This window comes from Protopterus annectens, chromosome 1.part0 (assembly GCF_019279795.1).
Source record: "Protopterus annectens isolate FY-2018-M chromosome 1.part0, PAN1.0, whole genome shotgun sequence".
Classification (NCBI taxonomy): domain Eukaryota; kingdom Metazoa; phylum Chordata; order Ceratodontiformes; family Protopteridae; genus Protopterus; species Protopterus annectens.
In genome coordinates, this window is record NC_056725.1 from 950,153,990 (window position 1) to 950,175,429 (window position 21,440).

Consider the following 21,440-nt stretch of genomic DNA (forward strand, 5'->3'; position numbering starts at 1 on the left):
AGGTGTGGCTCTTAGACGCCAAGCCTGGATGCGGCTATGTGATTGTACGGATCCCTTTAAGGCGTCCTTCACAAATTCTCCCTTTGATGGGTCAGCTTTGTTTGGCCCTCAGGTGAAGGAAACCTTGACCAGGTGCGAGCAGGACGGCAAGACTCTTTCTGCTGTTGGAGTCCGTTTTCCACCCCTTCTAGGCCTTATCCCAAAGGACAGAAGGGTGGGAAGATGTGGTTCCGTAAATCCCAAGGAGTCACGCCGGATTCACGTGGTCAGTTTACCCCTAGAGGCAGAGGGGTAACAACAACAGACGCCGCTCTAGAGGCAGAGGGGTCCAAGAACCAGGGAAACAGGGAGCCTCTCTGACAAGCCCTTTCAGCATCCCTGAGGTGTTGCCCGGCTGTCCCTCCTTGGAGGCAGTCAGGGAAGATTATCACTGTACCCAGAAGCCTGGCATTCCCTCACTCAAGACAGATGGGTACAGTCGATCATATCCAAGGGTTACATAATTCCTTTCGAGGAAAGTCCCTTCCCTCAAGTTCCCTTCCAGATGTACCACCCGGTCTAAGGGAGATTGCAGAGTCAGAAATCGCAAAACTACTGCAAAAGAGCCATTCAGCCAGTTACAATAGACCATTCAGAGCCGGAATCTACTCAAGGTTCTTTTGGTCCCCAAAAGACGGGAGACTGGAGACCAATATTGGATCTCAGCAGACTCAACAAGTCTGTCAGGAAGACAAGATTCGAATGGTCACTCTTCAGTCAATTCTGCCCTTCTTACAGAAGGACAACTGGATGTGCTCAATAGATCTTCAGGATGCGTACTATCACATCAAAATTCACAGACGCTCCAGGAGATTTCTCCGCCGGCTGGGGTCCAGTCATTTCCAGTTCAGAGCCCTGCCCTTTGGTCTCACTACAGCCCCCAGAGTGTTCACCAAATGCATGGCAGTGGTCACGGCTCACCTGAGACGTCAAGGATTCCAGGTGTGTCCGATCTCGACGACTGGCTCCTGTCAGCCACCACCAGGCATCAGCTTATACAAGCCAGGGATTACACAATAGACCTTTGTTCTCATTTGGGCATCTCAATCAACTTCGAAAAGTCATCCTTATCGCCCTGCCAGTCTATTACCTTCATAGGCGCAAACTTAAACACTGTTCGGATGTCAGCTACCCTTACAGAACAAAGAGTTTCAGACATTCAGACTCATGTCAGGATCATTCTGGCCAGCAAGAAAATACAGGCCAGAATGGTTCTAAAGGTATTAGGTCTCATGGCTGCGGCCATTACTCTTCTTCCCTGGCTCGATTCTACATGCGCCTTCTTCAGTGGATGCTGTTCACACAGTGGTCATACCAGCAACTTCCAATGCGTCACCAGATTCTGGTGACACAGACATGCAAAGAGCATCTTGCTTGGTGGATCACATCGTCTCAGGTTCACCAAGGCAGGTACTTTGTACCTCCATCCCCGATAGCCACTGTCACCACGGATGCCTCCCTGATCGGGTGGGGGGGTCATTATCAGGGCAGGATGGTTCATGGGACGTGGCAACCGTTCGAGTACCATCTGCACATAAATGTCCTGGAGATGAGAGCAGTGCTTTTAACGTTGCAAGCCCTCAACGACCTTCTTCCCGTAGGGACAATTGCAGTCCACACAGACAACATGTCTGTAGTTTGGTATATCAACAAACAGGGCGGAACCAAGTCCTACCCCTTGTGTCGAGAAGCGCTCAGACTTTGGCAATGGGCGATCTCCTCTCATCGGTTTCTGGTAGCAACGCATATCCCTGGGAAAACTAACATTATAGCGGACAGATTGAGCAGAGCTATCCTCATGCCTCACGAGTGGTCTCTCAAGCAATCTATAGCGGAAGAGATTTTTCTGGAATGGGGTCGTCCATGTTGCGATCTTTTGCTACTCCCCAAAACAGCAAATGCCCAGACTTCTTCAGCCTCTTCCCTCTATCAGGCCATCCCCCAGAGACGCTCTGACCCAGGATTGGCCCCAGGGACTTCTTTATGCCTTCCCTCCATTTCCTCTGATCCCTCAGGTGATCCAGAAAGCTACCGTTTTGAGAGCCAAATTGATTCTCATTGCCCCTTACTGGCCTCGACAAGTTTGGTTCCGTTCCTCCATCATCACCTTTTGGTGCAGCCGTGGCATCTGGACCCAGTGCCAGATCTTCTGATTCACCAATCGGGTCAGCTGCACCGGTCAATCCCTTCTCTCAACCTCACAGCATGGTTGCTCCACTTCCTTCCTTAGCCAGGCTTCCTTTGATCTCTAACCCAGTTAGAGACATCATAGTAGCTTCACTAAAATCCTCTACCAGGAGGATTTACACAAGCAAATGGAAACGTTTCTCTTATTGGGCTAAGGCCCAAAATATTGATCCTTTTACTGCCCCTGTTCAGGCAGTTCTGGACTTCTTAGCAGAGATATTTCATGCAGGCTCCTCTTCTTCCACAGTCAGAGTTCAATTGGCTGCTATTTCCAATTTTCATGTCGGGATAGCAGATCATAATATTATGTCCCATAGGCTCTGCAGAGCCTTCTTGAAAGGAATTTTCCTACTAAAACCTCCAATCAGGAATCCTCCTCCTCAGTGGGATCTAAATTTAGTGCTGACATCCTTGATTCTTTCCCCCTTCGAGCCAGCTGTTTCTTGTTCCCTGAAATATCTTTCTTGGAAAACGTTATTCCTAGTGGCTATTACATCTGCCAGGAGGGTGTCTGAACTTCATGCTCTTTCGGTTCGACTCCCCTATTTGGTTTTTCACAAAGACAGAGTATCTTTGAGAACTAACCCAACCTTTTTACCTAAGGTCGGTTCAAAGAACAATTTGAATCAATCCATTGATCTCCCGGTATTTTTCCCTAACTATTCAGATAGAGCTGAACAAAAGCTACATTATCTTGATGTCCACCGTCAACTTAGATATTATTTGGACAGAACAAAAAAATTTAGAAAATCTGATCAACTTTTTGTTTCCTATGCGGATAATAAAAAAGGCCTTCCTGTTTCTAAAGTGACTTTGTCCAGATGGCTTTCTTCGGTCAGCTCTGAAATTTATACTCAGGGGAAAACAGCTGTGCTCAAAACCTAAAGCACATTCAACTAGGAGCTTAGCTACTTCTACAGCTTTTCAAGCTAGACTTCCTTTGGACACTATTTGTGCAGCGGCCACTTGGGCTACTCCTCACACTTTTGTTTCCCATTACAAATTGGACTTGGCCTCCAGGGACAGAGCCAGTTTTGGCTCTACAGTCCTCAAGAGTTTGTTCCATTGAGCCACCCAGGATAGAGGTGCTAGGACGCGGTCCCATCAAGCAAGAATGAAGGCGAGATTGACAACTTAACATTAAGAAGTTATGTACCTACCATAACGTTCCATGTTAGTTGTCTTCTCTCGCCTTCTTTCTTGCGACCCTCCCTCCTTCCCCCTGGCCTGGACAGACCTTGTATAAGAAACTGTTATGCTAAAGACCATTCAGACCTGGTCCTTTTTCCATCTGTAAGTTTCTTTCTTCCTTTGGGAAGTATTTTATGCTTGGTGCTATTGCCCTTTGTCAGCAAACGAGATCTGGGTACTTACCGCCTTGCATCATGGGATATGGGGCTGCCTCGAGCTGGTAAAAGTGACTCTCGAGCTTAGCAAGTGCCGAGTCGGAGCCGAGGGATCGGCTCCGAACCCATCAAGCAAGAAAGAAGGCGAGAGAAGACAACTAACATGGAACGTTATGGTAGGTACATAACTTCTTATTTTAAATTACAGGACTTACTACTTAAATCATACAGCTTTCTACCTGCCAAAATTATGTCTGCTTTTCTAAGAATAGGAAAAGGTATAAGGCAAGTGATGGCATTATCAAAAAGACTGCAATCTCAGTTCTTTGAGGGGAAAAATCAGCTGTCAGAAATAACTATGTAAGTTTAAAATAACAGCACATCATTTAGTATTGAATCAAAGACATCTGTTCTGCCCAGAGTAAAACTGGAGTATCAGGACAAGTATACTTTGCTTTGCAAACTCATACTTATTTTAGATTATATAAATTGATGTATCCCATAATAATGTATGTCAGTTTGTAGATGACAACTTGCAACTTAATGCTAATAGGTTTGCTGTATTCATAGGTTCATAGGTTGGTACTAGGCTATCGGCCCTAGGGCCTATACAAACCTAGCCATAACAATTTCCTGGATATTTTTTCCCACAATATTTACTTCCCTGGACCCCTGTCTAGCAGGGCGACTGATGTGATCCCCAAGGTGAATTTCCTATCTCCCATGCAATCGTCAAGGTTCCTTTTGAAGAGCACCAAGGAGGCACTCTGCTTGACATGTATGGGCAGTCTATTCCAGAGTATGTGAAAAGTAACAGCTGGAACCACGTCAGGATACACAATAAATGAATGCCGATATAGCCGTTGAAAAAACGTACTTTAATAGACCGTTAGTAAAACAATAAAATAGACATTTAGCACTTTCATCCATGCTATGGTGGACTTCATCAGAATGTCTGTTCTAAAAACCCTGTCAGTTATTTAATAACTTTTTGGTGCCAAAATCGGCCCTTTTAAAATTTTAAAGTGGTATCACAAGAGCAAACTCTATCACAATCAAAAATATGTAAATCCAATAATCATCCTCATACAATGCATTACGAACTTCGTAGTCCCATCAAAATAATTGCTGAAAATTGTTTTTAAAATTCCTTTACCATAAAATAAAAAAATCTGCCTATACTAGCTCGTATACAGTTAAAATAAAATAAGTTAATTAAGTTAATTGCTCATAGGATGAAATAATTCCTCAGCAGAGGTCGATTTATTCCAACATGTTAATGTATAACAATATGATGTACAAAGAATCTCTCATCTAAAATCTTAACATCAATTCAGGAAGACACAATAAGGTATATGTATGCAAATGTACACTATACTAATTCGTATGATGTCAAAACATACCGATTGAACAAACTTCTATTCACAGAATGAGAAGTAATTCGCCCCTCAATTTTATATATTCACTGAATGATTTGCTCATAATGTATGTATTCTAAGCAATAACCCTATATATTTTCAATATTAATTGAGGTGAAAATATTAGTACCATTTTAATTATACTTCTTTTGACTTTATCTTCTTCGTTTTACCGTAAGGCTAAAATGGGTTTTATAGTGATGTGTTCGTTTAACCCTGGTTCCCTAGCTGCATCGGTGAATATTTGCCATAATATCTCTTTTTTACTTAATAGGGCTTTCATATTTCCACCCTGTGTATTTACTACTAATTTATCAATAATGCCAAATTTAAAGGTCTGTGTTTCACCTCTTTCAGGTACATGTCTATATAAGGCATTATTCATATCCTTATACTGTATAAATGGTTGTAAATTCTTTTCTTAAACTGACGTTCCGTCGTTCCTATGTAGTAACTAGTGCAGATGCATATGCAGATTTTTTTTATGGTATAGGAATTTTAAAAAACAATCCCTCCAGGGGTCTATATTATAACATCGAAATCTACAAAGATCGAATGTTATAATATCGACCCCTAAACACCGAAATCAGCAAACATCACACAGTCAGAATAGCGATTTTTTTCCCCAGGGAAAAAATCGCTATTCCAAGAAGCATACACACAACACAAACACACACAAAAACAGCAATCCACACACATACACTTAAAATCCTACACCTAAACCTAAACTAAACTTTACATACACTACTAGCTATCCACTTACCTTAACCCAACCCTAACTCTAAGGTCCATCACTATCAAACACTTACCTCACCTGCGCCCTAACCCTAACTCACCTAACCCGCCCCCTAACCTACACACAACTGCACACTTACCTGTCCCACTCCCTAACCCTAACTCACCTAACCCGCCCCCTAACCCTAACCTACACACAATCGCACACTTACCTGAACCCAACCCGTAACGTTCCAACATATCGAATGCTGAAAACAGCAAAGCCACAGCAACGGCCCACCGAATTCTTTCCCTGGGAAAGAATTCAGTGTCCTGCGCCTTCGCTGTTTTCAGCATTCGACAAAACTGGTTCGATATTATAACATTCAAACTTTATAAAATTCGATGTTATAATATAGACCCTCCCTCCAGCATGTTTTGTTGATTGTGATGACAAGGCTTAGATCCCTGGAACGTATGCCTCTGAGGGATTGGGATTTCTTTAAGTGGAGCATGTCCAACAGCTCAAGGTTTGACATGGCCTTGTATGTTAAGCAGAGATCACCTCTGAGTAGATGATATGCCACAGAGAATAGCTGGAGTTTTTTTAGATGGTCAATATAGGGCATCTGCTTTAGGCCTGTGATTCTTTTAGTGAGGTATTTCTGTGGCCTTTCCAGCTGTTGCAGATATCTTGTGAGGTATATACCAAATTTTACTACTAATATGCATATACTATAATTATTTGTAATTGTGAGCACAAACAGAGCTGGATCTACTAGAAATGCTTGCATGTTCCTTGCTTGCTGTACACTTACTCTCTGCCATTTAGTCAGATAAATAGCTTGAGCCCCCATAACTTGCTTGAACTTGCCCGAACTCATATTCAAGTCTGAATAGTATCCTACCTGAGCAACTAGAAACTCATGTCACTGATTTTGAGATAGTAGTCGTTGAGCTCATGGGACTTGAGCACTTGTAGAGGCCCAACAAGTCCATATAACTCAAGATGCATGCTACTCATTACCATTTATGAACAGTTTTTGCTACTGTCCTGTCCATACATGGGTGATATTAATGATCTTGCTGTCAAATCCATTCATGCATGATTAAATGAAATTTGGCAAATATGCTATCATTTCCACAGCTCTGCATAAACCATTCAATCATAAGTCACAGAATGTATATCTCATGGTGACATTTTTATTACAGAAATGTGCTAAATCATATCAGTATTACAACGGTGGCAGTTGCACTGGAGTTATACTTAAGTATTTCAACTGAAGTACGTCACTGACACAGTAACTGTCCCAATGTGCTGGTACAGTAACCCTTGCTGACTGACTGGTAGTAAGAAAAACTGCAATATTATTATGTTTGAGAAACAGAAGCAGCCTTGTGGATCCAGTTGAGTACACCAAGACAAGCAGCAGTCTATAGACTTCTATTTTTCTACTTGTTGCCATCATATTAAGTCAAAGTCTGACTGCGTTTATTTATTTATTATTTATTTATTTTACATTTGTTAACTGGGATAGTCTTTTTGGGTGTAAGCCCATTTTCAGTGGAGGCCCGGGGAGAAAAGCTCCAGAAATACAAACTACATAGATATTAATATAAAAGCAACAAATGCAATAATATAAAAAGAAAAAATGCAAATGTACAATTGGCATTTTAGATATAACATAAAAATTATAGGAATAAGTAATAGTATACAATGATATAAAAATTGTATAAGAAGGAATGAGTTATTTAGTTAACAGAGAAGGTATTTGTAAGTATGTTTAGCTTTTTTAGTTAAGTTAGTATAAAAACAGGGCTCTATATTACCATTGAATGTTTAGGTTATCAAACACCTAAACATCAAACTGGTAATACCAAAACTAAGAACCATGAACGGCACAGGGAAAGACTTCCATTGGTCAAAAAAAAAAAAAAAAAACAAATTTCAACCCAAACAAACTGGGGGGTGCCCCCCCAACTAAATATACCCGACTAATAGCCAATGGAATTCTTTCCCTGTGTTAAATCAGCCATTGAGTTTTTTTGCTTTCGATATTACCAGTTCAATGTTTAGGTGTTTGATAACCTAAACATTTGATCTGGTGATATAGACCCTAAAAACAGAAAGAGGAGAGGGGTTAGAAGATGAGAATGCATCAGATATGTAAGCAGAGGTTCACAGGAAGGGGAATAAGACATACAGGGAAGAAGCTATCCTGGAATAATACAGGATATATATCTGGAGTGGCTATAGTAAAACAGACTGCCTAGCTGCAAGAGAGAAAATATGCAGTTAATTGACAACATGCAACAAACAGAGTCTCATTGCCTGTGTATTTAAGCTCTTCTGCTGACTGTAGTGCTGGAGTGATAACACTAACCCTGTCTCAATAGTGCAAAGAAAGTGTACCAACAGTGATGTAGTTCCATTTGTTGTAGATAACAGCATAACCAGTGTCGCCCCAAACAGGCAAACAACTAAATGCAAGGAGTAGTCCAATTACATATGCATTTCTGCTTGTTGTTACAAATGCATATTGATTGTATAGAAGAACTGTTACAATATCCCTGACCAAATGACCTGTAGCAAAAAGCACATAGTAATGCATTGCAGCTTGGCAACTTTTCTGTCAAGAAATAAAGGTAGTGCACACCCAGGAAAAAAATAACACTAAAATGAAAGCTAAAATTATTACAGTGATGTATTTCAGGTTGCTGCCAGTGGTAACCTAAAAGCACACTACTTGTTCAGGTAGGATAGGTACAGGAAACCTGCTGCTTACTAGAGAAAGGAATCAGCCATAGCAATGTATTTCAAAGTGTTGATAACAAAAACAGAGGCAGTGTTCTAACAAACATAATCTCTCACACACACACACACACACACACACACACACACACACACACACACACACACACGGGAAAACATTCCTTTCAGTTACGTATTGCAGCATGCTGTCAGTTGATACTTTGACACTCAAACATACTTCCTCTGTAGGAAATATAGGTACAGTGATCCTCATTGATTAGCAGAAAGAAAGAAAGAATGGCGCAGTCATTCACTGCATTCATTATGTTGACCACAACTGTGGCAAGACCCCACTGTGGCAAGACACCAAAAAATACTGCAATGCAGGCAATACTTTCTCCAGCTATGTATTTTTGTTTCCTGCCACCTGTAAGTCAGAGGCACACTAATTGTCCAGGTGGAGTAAATATGCTAACACTGGATAATGTTTACACTGAATGACACACTAGAAAAGAAAAAAAGTTATTTGTCAGTGGCACAACAGGTAACACACCTACCTTTAGAGCAGAAGATGTGAGTTCTATTCCCACTCCAGGTAGATGGATTACCAATGCAGCATGGGGGGGTGCTGCACTTCTGAGTGTGTTGTCCTTCAGATGAGGCATTAAACTGAGGCCCTATCTACTAATGCTGGTTGTAGCTCAGGTGAGTATAAGAGATCCCATGGCACCTATCAAAAAGAGTAGGAGAAGTTCCCCGATGCCCTGGCCAAATTTCCTAGTAATATAAAATACCACCTTGCATCCACCCTGCAGAGGTGCCATTAGCCTAGTGAGATTAACCCTATGTGCATGAATTTGTTGCCAACTATTACAAGTCCAGCACTCCTGGACATAAGACCCTAGCATGCACTGAACTTACAGATAAGAAGTGAAAAAGAAAACAGGACATGATTTACCATATGTGCATATATGTGTACAACACATGAGAAAGTCATGGAGCCGTCTAATTCCTTTCTTAAAATCAATGGTCAAGTGTTGTTATCTTCAGAGTTTCGTTAGTATCTGGTAGAATAAAATGAAACTGATGAGTGTAAATCAACTGCTGGAGACTAGCTTTGCAGGATTCTGACCTTGATTATGTGATCTCATTCTGCTGACAAAATTTGTATGCTTATGGGTATGTGAAGTTATCTCAGAAATGAAAGCCCACAATAATACAGTTAACTTGCATGCCTTGAATATGTCCTGATGTACCAGTGTAATGAAGTGTGCAATGTTTCATGGCATTTACTTGAGGTTCGAACATCCTGAACTGATGTTATTGTACCCTAGAAAAAGTGCACCAGATATTTGGAATCTGCTTCTAGGAACATGCTTTCTTGTTTTGAAGATAAAGTTGCATTACAGACTGATTTTAGAGTCCCATTAGATACACCCTCCATGGACATAGAAAGCCTTTGCTAGAAACTGAAGATCTGCATTCCTAAAATCTCTCATGTCAGTTTGTCTTAGTGTAGAGGTGTAGGGCTGTCTGTCTCCAGCCGGAGATCTGTAAAATTCCAAAACAGGACCTACTCAGAAATGGTCCTCATTCATTCAGTGCTCTTTTCCTCTGACAATTCATGACTGACTTTAGACACAAACATTTTACATATTCTCTATACTGCTGTATTAGTGATTTTTTTCTTAATTTCAAATGCTCCAGCGATAAACAAGTAACATGTATATAGGCTGCTCTTTCATAAATTCTCCTTTTCTGCAATTACAGCATTTCTTTGTCATCCTGTTTTTCAGATCCTGTTTAATGCAGACAATGGTGCAGGCGTGTTTTCAGCTGTCTATATGCCCGAGGCTCCAGGAAGTCTTTGTGATGGGCAGTGGCACAAGGTTGTGGCAAGAAAAGCTAAAGCAACATTGGAGCTTACAGTGGATGGAAATAAGGTTGAGGGGAGAAGTTTGAGAACTGATTTAGCCTCAGCAGACACCAATGATCCTGTTTTTGTGGGAGGTTACCCTGGTATGTACAAAAAAATTCAACAAGTTTCCTTGCTCATTGTTTTTCAAACCATATATTAGAAAGTATCGTCATCAGTTTTGTTGAGTTTGAAATAACTTGAAAACAGTAAAGCAAATGGTTTAAAATTCTGGCTTACAAAGCTAAATATCAATGCTTATTTTACTCAAGTTCCCACTTACATGATGTGTGACCACAAGTAACTCATTCATAATCCTTATTATCAACTGCCATTGAAATGAAATTTTAGGATTCAGTAGAAAAAGTTTAATGAAGATCTTAAAATAAATAATCAGCTATACTAGGTAAATGTATATCATCTGCTTCTAATTACAAGGTGCCTTTCAAGCAATAAGTTCCTAGTTTATTAAGCATGTTCACAGCTTCATTCAGAGACAACAATATTAAGCTTATAACCAACTGACCTTCAAGAAGATTGAGCCCATAACCTAAGTTGATATCCTTCATCCCTGATTATTTCTGAAGGGAGTTAATATGACTTCTCCTGAATGGTAAGGGGAAACATATTTCATAATTTTGGCAGGTGGTGTGAAATATGTCTGCAACTATTTTATTGTTGATATTTATTTTTAGTATAAAAGTCTATGAGCTGGTGTTACCTCTTCTGTCTATACATTCCAGGCATATAATTGAAACAGATATTGCATTATAGACCAGGCAAAGGTCACCTCTAAGTAACTTATAAGAAGCAGAATACTATGACATCTCGCAAAGCCTTTCTGAGTATTTCAAGTAATCCAGCCTTTTTATTTTTCTTTGAAGGAATAAGTGTATAGTTTTATGTCCATTTAGATGGCTGGTTCAAAGGCTATAAAACATAGCATTATATTCATTAATTGGTCAGATCAGTAAGGTATAAAGTGATACAGTGATCACCCTGAAGTGTATAGACATCCTTTAGAATTAGAGGGATGACTTTCGTAGCTATACAGAGGTCAAACTTTAAATAATTGTCTACCACTGTCCTTAGTTCTTTATTGATGGTGTCATTTATACATTTTTCATTTATTTGTGATTATACTTTCTGTACACTGGTCAAACTCTAAATTGTTATCTACTACTGTCCCTATTTCTTTAATGACATCATTTATGATTTTGCCTTTCACTTGCAATTGTAATTGATATCTTTTTTCATCTGAACCCATGATACTTGCACTTACTGACAGAGAAGATGAGCTCAGCACAACTACAATAGGTATGCATTTGTATAGGCCGTCTTGCTGAACTTCAGCAATATCTTATTAAAGTAATTGCCACCCATTTTGCAGTTATCATCACTTTGGTTATCCGTGGTTCATCTTCCACATTTATAACTGAGAAGGCTAGTCCATAAATATAAGTCCTTTTGGAATAGAGAGGTAACCCACACCGTGATTTGTGTCCTGTTTTTTAACTCATATTTTACTAATTTAATTAAATATTAACTGACATATAATGGTTTTACTTTGTCAGTTAATCCCTTATGTGGAGTAACAAAATGAAGCAGTGTGCACTGTAATGTCAGATGAAGCAGTGTGCACTGTAATCTCAGATGAAGCAGTGTGCATTACAATCTGAGATGAAGCAGTGTGCACTGTAATCTCAGATGGAGCAGTGTGCATTGCAATCTGAGATGAAGCAGTGTGCACTGTAATCCCAGATGAAGCAGTGCTCACTATAAGACCCTCTTCAAGTGTTTATGTTACTTCTTGAAAAGTGCCACATAATTTAAAAGGCAGATCTTACCTTTCAATCCCATACTATTCTATATGAGACAGAAGTAGTTGCCCTGTGCCATTTTAGATAAGCTCAACTGTAATACCACAAACCCAAAGCTGCAATAAATGCAATAGATAAAACAACAAATAGGAAACAGACCCGAACAATAAACTTTATTATATACTCTGGTACCTTATCAAAGCCTTCAGAGGAGTTCAACAAAAGATTATCTACACATAAACAACCCCTCATAATGTTACTAAAACAATTAAAAGCATAACATTGCATCATGTTTCTAATAACAGTTCAAATAAGATACTTCTGGCACACAAGGAGAAAAGGCTCCATGTTGCACCCCCCCCCCCCCCAAACCATCCTGGCCTATTCACACTACTCAGATTACATTTTTATTCCTTTTCCTTACAGTTTGTCTTACTCTTCATTTTTTCCCCATTTATACATGTTTTCATTCAACATCATCTGTCTAAGCATTACGGCAGTCTGATAACTGTGGAGGAAACACCTGCATCAAGCCAAGGATTTGTTTAAAAAAATGTTTCATCCAATGATTGCCAAAACAAAAAACATGAAGAAGGAAATGTAGTCATGGTCTAACTTTGTGTTTTCCTACATCTTTTCAGCACATTCTAACTAATTGAGACTAAGCTGTAATAACTGCAGTAGAAATAGCTGTATTAAGCCAGGAATATGATGGCTACAGTGTCCCCTGCTATTCTCCTCCAAAAGGCAGCCACCTGCACATGCATCTGTTGTTTGACTATGAGGAAAATGAAAACAATATATATTAATGTTTCCAATGTGTTACTTATAGGGATAGTACAGTGGTTCTATACAATCTCCCTCTGAAGTTTGTGTGGAAAGCAGAAGAAATAATGGCCATCTTGCCCCCATCCTACAACAAGGTATAGTGACCTCTGAAGTTTTGGAGGAATGTTAAAGAAATAATGACACACCACAGCCCGCCCCCCCCCAGTACAGAGAACTCTTGTGTACACCTATGAGCAGGGCAGTTTTTGGACAAGGTGGGTTTCATGGTAAAGGCAATTACTAAGCCCATGTCAAAATCCACTTATACAACCTTGGTGATTGGGGTCCACCAGCCCCCATAACTTCTGAAGGCCTGGGTATTCTGTGATGCATTTATATCTTACCTTTTTAAGAGTTGACTGTTAAACTGAGCAAGTGACATCAGGTTCAAATACTTTCATCCAGACAGCCATCAGCAAACAGTTAAAGCCACTTCTATGTTCAAGTCAGACATCTGATCATGATAAAAAGATGACTGTGTAATTTATTTCACCTTTGTTCCAAACACATCGTTGAAACACATTAAAAAATCATACCTCTCTGTCCATATCAGGTGTCTAGTTAAAAAGTTCATCTTGCTTCTCACAACTGCACACTGTTCCTGCTAAGCCAGATAGCCACTGCTTAAACTGAATAAATGGCAAGAGGGTAAGTTACTTTCATCCAGCCAATTCCAACTGCACTTAGCAGTTATAGCCTTGAAGTCTAATGGCTATGTAGTATTATTTGACCTTTACAATCCACACATACAACTTACTACTCAATAAAGTATTCCAGTCCAACTTGCTCCACACACCTCACAAAGCCAGATTAATATAGCAAGGAATGTCTGATTGATCATAGACAGCCAGCATTATTTTAAAATTTGTAAGAACACGCATCTCATTGACCATTTCTCTCATCTCAACTGTCTACACAAATCACAGAGTCTGAAATACTGCCCAAAATATCTGGTTTATCACTGTCTCCATTATTATAAAAATAGTATTAACATTTCTATCACTGAATAGAGGCATGCCCTTCCTCACTGTCCATGATTCTGCTGAATGCCCCTTGCACATCAAAGCTCCTGCTCATACAAGTAAAAGAAGAAAAAAAAAACCTGTTTCAGGCACCTTCTCGCTCATACTTGAGCAGTTTGAGGCCTATACTCCCATGACTTCACCAAGTGAATGTAACGTGCATTAAGTCAAGTGATGGAGCACCATCCCCCTGGAGCACTTGCTGTGCCTCTCAACTTGCAGATATCAAAAATCTGGACAAAATTCTTGAAAAGTAAATACATCCAGCCAGAAACCTGGACAGCTAATTAGCATAAAATATATATGCACATTAGCATAATCCCTATCACTTATATAAGAATTGTGGGAAATCTCCACTCAAAAACATAAATAGGGTGACAGTATGATGCAAAATATAAGCAGAATAATCTTTGTCTTTCAGATTAATCTTTGGATTTCAATAAACAGTAACATTTTACTCAAACTGGTGTAAAATTAAAACATCTATGCATATGCAGCACCTCATTTCCAAGAACCTACATTTCTGAAAAATGCCAGAGACCTTCAGATGCACATTTGAAATGTATTATGACAGTGTCTGATGAAGCAGCATGTAGCTTTTCAAGCAGTGTTGAAAAGAATAAAAAACTGAACTTATCTGAAACATTCAAGGCAGGATGTAGAGCCAGAATACAAAAAGGAAACATTGCTAATGTCTCATGAAAAGCTTCTCAACACAGTGAAAAAAAAATGCACCTTATATCATTGGCTCTTGTTCTTGGCAAGCCCTTTCCATGGCTCTCCAAAAATGCTAAAACCTCCCCTTCTCAGTTTGTGTCTGCAGCTTTTACTGTCAAGTCAGTATATGGGTATGGGGTTTGGCTCTCTGTAAGGCTGACGCTGCTTCCAGTTACATTAATATTACATTAATTACTTAACACCCCAGGAGATACAGTTCCATACTTCAAAATATAAATAGATTCCTTATACAAAGCTTTATTTTTTAAATTTTTGTCTTCTCCAAACCTAATACTAAATGTTCAAGAATTGTTTCTTTAAGTAATTCAGAACTACTACTATGACATTCCTTAAAATGTACAGCCATAACCCTCTCTTCCATAATGCTCTGTATCCTCCCATATCAGATATCTCTAACACATGTTCTTGTAATCTATTTTTAAAGACCTTTTTTTGTTTCTCCTATGTATGTTGAATCAGAGGGACTCTTGAGGACATAAACAGTACCCTCCATTATACAATAAACCTTATATTACTTTATCCTTTAAACCTTATATTATTTGTGTTTTCAAAATTGAGGACATAAACAGTGTCTTTCATTATACAATAATATTTCTTATTAGGTATAAACTTTATATTATTTGTCCTTTTAAAATTGTTAATAATATAATCACAAGCTTCACATGACATACAGGGAAATGCACTTCTATTCTAATTAATGTTAATAGTAATACTTATTTGTACCTTGAGAAGTTTATAAAAGCTGTGAAGTAGCATATCATCTTTGCTACAGCCCCGTTTAAATGCAATCCTACAACTACCATATAATTTGTTACTAAAACACTTTGTATCTTTAATTAAAAACATTGAATGAAACTATGTAAAAATAAACTATACATACTAGAGAAATATATTCGGTATTTATTCAAGCTGTATAACTTGTCCCTCTTCTCATATTTATCTTTCTTATTCATATTTGTTTCAAAGACATGCGCCTGGAACATTTCTCCCTGGGTCTCCGCTGAAAATTGGCTTTGTTCCAAGTCAGACTTTCCCAGTTAACAAATGTTAAATAAATAAATAAATACTAAATTGTCTATCCTTAGACATACTCAACACCTTATAATAGGAATCCATGACTTGTATTTCACAATAGTTGCTGTTAATAAACTTACTGAATGTTTCTTCAACTTCCCTTAGGGAATCTATATGGTCACTGCGAAGTCTATGTAACCTTAAACAATTCTCAGTAAGGAAAAGAAGAATGCAAGTGTGGAGGATGACAACTCTTACCATGCAAATACTGACCACTGGCAGTTGTTTTCCTATAAACAATGTCCCTAATTTTGCAATTATTTGATCTCCACAACTCTAAATCTAAAAAAATAGTACTCATACCTATTTTGCCACTATCAAAAACAAAATAAAACCAATTAATAGACCAACTGACATAATTCTTTCCACCCTGACAAATAAAAATTAAGTCATCCATGTATCTAAATATTTCATAACATAATTTTTCATAAATGTATATCCCTACATATATATTCAATTTCAAACAATGCCATCTACAAGTTAGTCTACATAGATGCAAAAGAAGTCCCTGTAGCAGTGGGCTTCCTATTACCTGATCGAACATTTAGGTTAGCGAATACCTAAACGTCCATCTGGTAATAGCAAAAGCAAAATACTGTGAACAGACGATTTAATGCAGGGAAGGAATTCCCTTGGCCGTTATGTGGATTTTGCCCCTTTCCCCACTGTAGAGTGATCTTGGAGTTTGGTATATTTAGTTAGGGTTGGTGTGGGGAGCACAGCCCCCCACATCTGGGGGTGTGGGGGCAAAGCTCCCCTCTTCATTTTGATTTTTGTTTTTTTTTTCTTTTGCGGGCGAGGGAATTCATTCCCTACATTAAAATGGCCGTTCACTGTTTTAATTTTTTGATATTACCAGTTCGACGTTTAGGTATTCGCTAACCTAAACTTTCGATTGGATAATATAGACGCATAGCAGTGCCTTTAACTTGATGAAAAAAGTTCATTGTTAAAAGTAAAATGATTATTAGTTAAACAAAAATAAACAAAAATAAACTAAATGTATAATGTAACAGGTAATGGGGTTATGGCCGAAGTACTAGTTTAAGGCTTCAATAACATGTACACGGCCAATACTAATATACAAGATTTTAACATCTAACACTATTCAATACATTATCTGAATTCCAGGGAAGGTTATATATTTCGTCTCTCAGGTATATATTGTGCGTAACTACTAGACAAAATAATAGATCTAAAATTGTTTAGGTCTGATATCACCTCTCTACCCTAAATTGATAGCAGTTTAACCCATGACCATAGGCCAGGAATATGCTGATTTGCTAACATTGTTGGGAGGGTGGCTTAATGGTTAAGGTGTTTTCCTTACAAACACAAGGTACAGGATTTGAGTCTCACAAGGGATAATTGGCTAGGCTTAAAATGGCTCGCAATGGCAGTTAGCTTAGTACTAACCTATGAAAGGGGGTTGGTAAGGTTTTTTTGTGATTCTGTTTAGGAAAGCAGCAAGTATATTTTCTGTATTAGGAATTTCAGTTTTTTATTTTATATGTTGGAACATGTATGTTATTTGTAAAGGCCAACTTTGTTTGCATTGCTCCCTGGTGTGCTTTATCCCCTGTTGTGAAGTTTCCACAAAACATATCTTCAAACAGTTGATATATTATGCAACTGTGTGATTACTTTGTTATTTATTGGCAACTTGTTACATATACAATATTTTCATTTAATTGTTTTGATATATGTAAAGAGTACCTTATTAATGATTTCAAACTTCTAAGGCCAAATTGAGTTCACAGTTACATCTGGAATATTTGATAATGAAAGTAGTATCTGCACTTCATTTAATCTAAACTTGTTTTTTTTATGACTACAGTAATATTTGAAGACTCAGTAATATCTCTTTATTCTTGTCTCCACTATAATGCTTTCTACCCTTCCCTGTCATATCTCACACATGTTCTTGTTATCTATTCTTAAAGACCCTTTTTGTTTCTTATAAATATTACATGACCTGCAGGGAAATGTACCTGTATTATAATTAATATTAATATGAATACCTATCTATACCATAAGACGTTTATAAAAGCTGTGAACTAGCATATCATCCTTTCCACAGCCTCATTTAAACGCAGTCTTAGGACTACCATGTAATATGTTATTAGAAAATCTTTAACTAAAACCTTAAAATAACACTTTACCAGCTCAACAAATTTATGTAAAAATAAACAATACATAATAGCAAAATATATTTCTGGGTTATCAAAACTATATAACTCATCTCTCTTCTCATATTTATCTTACTTTTTCATACTAAATGGTCTATTCTTAGACATATTCAGTACCTGATAATAGGAATTCATGACTTGTATTTCATCATAGTTGCTGTTAATAAACTTTCTGAGTGCTTCTTCAACTTCCCTTAAGGAATCTATATGGTCACTGCGAAGTCTATGTAACTGTAAAATATTCTGAGAAAGGAAGAGAAGAAAGTAAGTGTGGAGGATGACAACTCTTACCATGCAAATACTGACCACTGGCAGCTAATTTCCTATAAACAATGGTCCTAATTTTGTTATTATTTAGTCTCCCCAATTCTAAACCAAAAAGAAATAGTACTCTTACCTATTTTGCTACCTTCAAAAACAAAACAAAACCAATTATCTGGTAAACATTTAATAAACCGATTTATATAATTCTTTCCACCCTGAGAAATAAAAATTGTCATCCATATATATAAAGTATTTCATAACATAATTTGTCATAAATGTATAACCATGTGTATTCAATTTCAAACAGTGCTGTCTCCAAGTTAGTTTATATAGATGGAAAATAAGCCCTTGCACCATTGTCTTTAATTTGATGAAAATGTCATCACCAAAAGAAAAATAATTTTTAGTTAAACAATAATAAATTAAAGCTATAATATAAAAGCTAATGGTGCTATCACCGAAGTAATAGTTTTACGCTTCAATAAAATGAACATGCCAAATATTAATATACAAGCTTTTAATATTTGACACTATCCAATACATTATCTGAATTCCAGGCAATGTCACATATTTTGTCTCTCAATTGTAATATTGTGCATGACTACTGGACAGAATAATGGATCTAAAATTGTTTGGGTCAGACATCGCACCTCCTTCTCCTTTGTGAATCGGTACTTGTGTGATTCTTTTTTATGGTGATCAATTTGCCTATGTATTTATGTCCAACCAATATGTGTTTTTGAATGTCAAAATTAATGATATCACAGAAATCAAAGATAGTTTATTGGAAAAACATCTCTCAGTAAATCATGAGAGTATCCCAATCTGTTTACATAAGTATTGGTTCAGAGGTTTATAAGTGTGCACTAGGCTAACAACCACAAGGCCCTTCTTAAGCCTAGCCATGCATCTCTAATCTTTGACAAGTCCTGGTACCCTTGATAAGTGTAAGCAGAGGCTTGGGAAATTAAACATTTACAAGAAGGGGCCTGGCATGCTGCTTGTGTCCAGTAGAGACAAAGGTGCCAAACTAAGACTGAATCTCCTGTTTCCCATCCAGTTGTCCAAGTTACACTTGAATTGGGTTAGGCAGGAACTGCACTTCAAATGGATGGGGAGCTTGTTCCAGAGAAGGAGTAGTCTCTGGGCTACATAACTGTCTCTCCAGCAGATCCTATTTATATTACAGGCAAGGTTTAAGTCTTTAGAATGGGTTATTCTGGTATCATTTGTTTTGCAGATATGCAGGAGGTCTATCAGGGTGGGTCTGACAATGCCTTGTATGCCAGGCATAGATCTCCACTCAACAAAGTCTAGGAAACATAATACAGGTATCTCACCTTGTGGCAATGTACATTAGACATCTTCCTTATGCCATGTATTCTTTTAGTGAAGAACCTCTATGGATGGTGTAATTGTTGGATGTGCCAGATTAGGTACATACCAAGGGAGGCGTTGTACTCAATGATAGGTCTGATGAATGCTGAATACAGTGGAACAATGCCCTTCATGGACCTAGATGCCATATCTTTGTCTATAAGTTGCACAATATAGAATGATTTCTTCACTACTGTAGGTGTGATGGTTAAAGGCTAAATGATTGTCTTTGTACATACCCATATCTCTATCTACTGGGCAAACTCCTAGGGGTTTGTTGTCAATATGATAGCTACCTGAGGTGGATGACTTTCTGAAGTTTTCTGTTATGCATTTCTTGGCATTTAGGTTTAGTCTGTGGCTCTGACACCAGTTACTTGTCTGCGTCAGCCCTTCCTGGAGAAGAGGTGTTAGTGGAGGACTCTATAACTGTTCCTATTTTGCAATTATCTACACATGCAGTCAGCCAGAGGTCCTTGACAATGGCTATAACTTCAGGGAAGTAAATGCCAAAAAGAAGTGGTCCTAGGACCAATCCCTGAGGGACTCCACTTGTGACTGGCCTCTTTGTAGAGGTGGACTCACCAATTCTAACTTCCTGGGTCCTGTCTGTGAGGCAGCTGGCTATCTTTCAGGAGATGTAAGGGTTTATACCTAACCTCTTAAGTTTGTCAACAATGGTCAAGTGGAGTATTGTGTCAAATGCTTTGGCCAGGTCAAGGCTGGCAGTGTGAACCATTTTGTCCTCATCCATTGTTTGTTGACCTTCTCAAAGAAGTCCACCAAGCTGAGTAGGCATGACCTGCCTATGATGAAACCAAGTTAGGTTGAGTCCAATATCTGAAGGTTTCCTATATCATTACTGATCATTTCCAAGATAATCCTTTTTATGGCTTTACATATGAGACTAGTGAGACTTATGCGTACGTAGTTTCCAGGGTCTGTAGACGGCCCACCTCTGAGTAGAAGGATGGCTGTTGCTGTTCCCCATTCATGAGACATGAAGCCTGTTTGGAGATTATAGTTAAATAGAAATTCCAGAAGGTCTGATAGGTCATGTTTCATGTTCTTTAGAAGGCATCCTGGGATATTGTCTGGGCCCACTGCTGCAGTGTTCTTGGCCTAGGCAGAGCACTGAAGACCTTTTCACCACTGATAGTAGAAGGAGTTATATTCGATGATATTTCATTAGGAGAGGATGAGGGGGGAAGAGAGAGAGAGAGGAGTAAAGTTAGAGCTGAATTTGTCTGCCAGTAGGTTTTATATATCTTTTTGCTCAGTATAAATAGCTCCATTAACAATGAGCTCCACAAAAGATTGTGTATTGACTTTAAGGTTGTGGGCATAGCTAAAATATATCTTGTGGTTGTCCACCTCAAACTTGACTTTGGTAGATATTATTTGTACTATCATTTGTTTGTTTAATTTGATGAGAGTGCTATTTTCCTGCTGGATGCCACATCTCACAATTTTTGCCATGATTTTTTCCTTCTGTTTTACAGCCTATTGCTGTTGTGATTCTACCAGGGTGTTTTTTTTTTTTTTTTTTTGTTAGTTCTGTATCTTCTTGGTGGGTACAGCTGCCTGTATGCAGCTATTAACATGCTTGTATAGTTCTTTTGAACAGTTCCTCCTAGGGAGCAGTGTTCTCAGGGTTTATGGGGGTTTTAAATTTTGCCAGGGTATCATTTAATAGTAGGAAGTTAGCCCTAAGAGGAGTTCCTGAACATTCCAGAGTTATCCGGGGTTCTGTGTTT

General features: G+C 38.4%; 1 protein-coding gene across 13 annotated transcripts in view; it reads left to right on the forward strand.

The window, feature by feature from the left end:
- Positions 1–21,440, forward strand: part of LAMA2 (laminin subunit alpha 2) — a 4,753,606-nt gene that overhangs the window by 4,704,182 nt on the left and 27,984 nt on the right. For all 13 annotated transcript variants that reach the window (XM_044064325.1, XM_044064371.1, XM_044064344.1 and 10 more), the window contains one exon: positions 10,253–10,475. In XM_044064325.1, the coding sequence (XP_043920260.1) occupies positions 10,253–10,475 (223 nt within the window). The remainder of the gene's footprint in view (positions 1–10,252; positions 10,476–21,440) is intronic.